Source organism: Bison bison, unplaced genomic scaffold, assembly GCF_000754665.1.
Source record: "Bison bison bison isolate TAMUID 2011002044 unplaced genomic scaffold, Bison_UMD1.0 scf7180017864289, whole genome shotgun sequence".
Taxonomy (NCBI): Eukaryota; Metazoa; Chordata; class Mammalia; order Artiodactyla; family Bovidae; genus Bison; species Bison bison.
The window spans coordinates 9,530,551-9,532,641 of NW_011494861.1; the positions used below are offsets into that span (position 1 = coordinate 9,530,551).

General features: G+C 60.7%; 1 protein-coding gene across 1 annotated transcript in view; it reads right to left on the bottom strand.

The window, feature by feature from the left end:
* Positions 1-839: 839 nt before the first annotated feature.
* Positions 840-2,091, bottom strand: part of TP73 (tumor protein p73) — a 78,177-nt gene continuing 76,925 nt past the window's right edge. The window contains exon 14 of the mRNA XM_010849968.1: positions 840-2,047. Coding sequence (XP_010848270.1) covers positions 1,709-2,047 — 339 coding nt within the window. The 3' untranslated portion in view covers positions 840-1,708. The remainder of the gene's footprint in view (positions 2,048-2,091) is intronic.

The window sequence follows — 2,091 nt, forward strand, 5'->3', positions numbered from 1 at the left end:
CTTCACAGGGAGCTTATGGTGTTGGGGGAGGGGGGTGTCACCCTAGACTCTGGCACCTGCATTCACACAATGCTTTTTAAATAAGCAGAACCAGGCAGTGTGCAAACTCCATGTCCAGGATAAAGCCCTGGTCTGAAGGGCCACTGCTGGCCAGTCAGGGGTGGAGCTGGCTCTGGGGCTCCATTCCAGACTGGGCTCCAAGCCACTGAGTACAGGAGACACCCCACCCCTCCCACCCCACCCCCTGGTGCCCCTTACCTCCACCCAGTGCCCTCCTCTGAAGAGCCTGGGAACTGAACACAGGAACTGGCACTTGAACCCCCAGGACTGAGAGCCTGGCTTCAGAGTGGACCTGAGTGATCACAGTCTGCTGCTTCCTGACTTCCCAGGGCTGGGGGCAGGGTGGGGATTATGGCAAGGGAAAGAACCCAAAGAGCGGTTAGGGCTCTGTCCGCATCAGCCCCTGGTCTGGGAGCCTTGCACTTCCCCATGATTTAGAGACAGGAGGGCTCAGATGATAACCAGCTAACCACGGGTAACCATGCAGAGTGAGGGACAGACAGGTGTTAGGAAAATACCAGGTGATGTCTCAGCTTACACAGGAGTCAAGCTTCCCTGCATCCCTCCTGCCTCATCCCCTCGCCCATGATCCCCTGTGGTCCTGCTTCTGGCTCAGAAGGCTCCCTGCAGACAGAACCAGCCCCATCGCCCTGGGGGGTACAGACACTGTCTCTCCCAGCCCGCTGACTCCTCTAGCTGCCCACAGAGGCCAGGACCCCCTCCACTGGCCTCAGCATTGTGAAGACAGGAGGGCCCCTCCCACACAGAACACAGACTCCCAAGGAGCAGGGTGGGGCTGCGGCTGCAGCTGGCTCTGTTCTCCCATCCCGTAATGGGGGAGCAAGTGACTGACCCCTCCCTGCTGTGGATCCCACCTGGCTGGCCCTTTTCTTAGCCCATTTTGTTTACACGCACATTCAGAACGAAAGTTAAAAAAAAGAAAAGGCTCACCCACATGTAGAAAAAGGGCATCATTTTATCAAATGTTGACAATTCCCAGTGGTCTGAGGAACCTGTGTCCGTGCTCAGGGGGCCACTGGAGGAAGGGCACTGTGGCCAGAGGTGTTGGCATGGGGCCTGGCTGCAGGCCATCCACCCGAAGTTTCCTTGCCTCCCAGGAGGGACCAGTCTTCCTAATTCCAGTGAAACTTGGGAGTTTGTTTGGGGCAGGAAATGGGAAGTGGCTGCAGTGGGCTTTACACCAGTGGACAAGGGTGCAAGGGGCAGACCGACCCTCAAGACCAGCAGAGGGACCAGCCTCGGGCGGAGATGTAATCTGGAGACTGGACTGGAGAACAAACGTGTTAGGTTCAAGCACCGAGCCCCTCATCCCTACCCAGACATTGAAAAACACTTTTTGGCAGTTGTCAGCTGAGCCCCCCAGGAAGGAGAGGCAGGGAAGGTGAGCCCCCCAGAGAACGGACTTTGGATGCGCATCCTCAGTACAGCTCCGGGGTCCTCCCCACTTCACCGGCGCGGCCCAGGGATCCTGCCTCCCAGGCCAGTTGGTGACTTGGAGGAAGCAGCCATCCAGCGAGGCTTCCTGGGCCGCCAGCCCGGAGACTCCGCCCTCTCCGCCGAGACTCCGCTCTCTCCGCTCTCCGCGTAGGTAGCACGGGGGCAGGGGGTCCGGCCGTGTCCTCCCCACTCAGTTGGCCTCGCTCTCCGTGAACTCCTCTTTGATGGACTGTTTGCGGGACTTACAGTCCGGGAGGTCGAAACCGAAATCGGCCCACTCGTCGGGCCCCGCGCCCCCGGCGGGGCCCCCGCGGTTGGGGATGGTGATGGTGTGGCGCACGCGGAAGTGCACGGCCTCCATGACCCGCTGGCGCTGAAGTTCCCCCGAGCCCCCGATGGCGATGGTGGCCGCGTTGCTGCTGGAGCGGATCAGCTGCTGGGCGCTGTAGTCGTGGCTCTGCTTCAGGTCCTGGAGGCCCCTCCAGATGGTCATGCGGTACTGGTCGGGGATCTTCAGGGCCCCCAGGTCCTGCAGGAGCAGCTGTCAGGCTCCGCCCTCCCCCTACCAGGGAC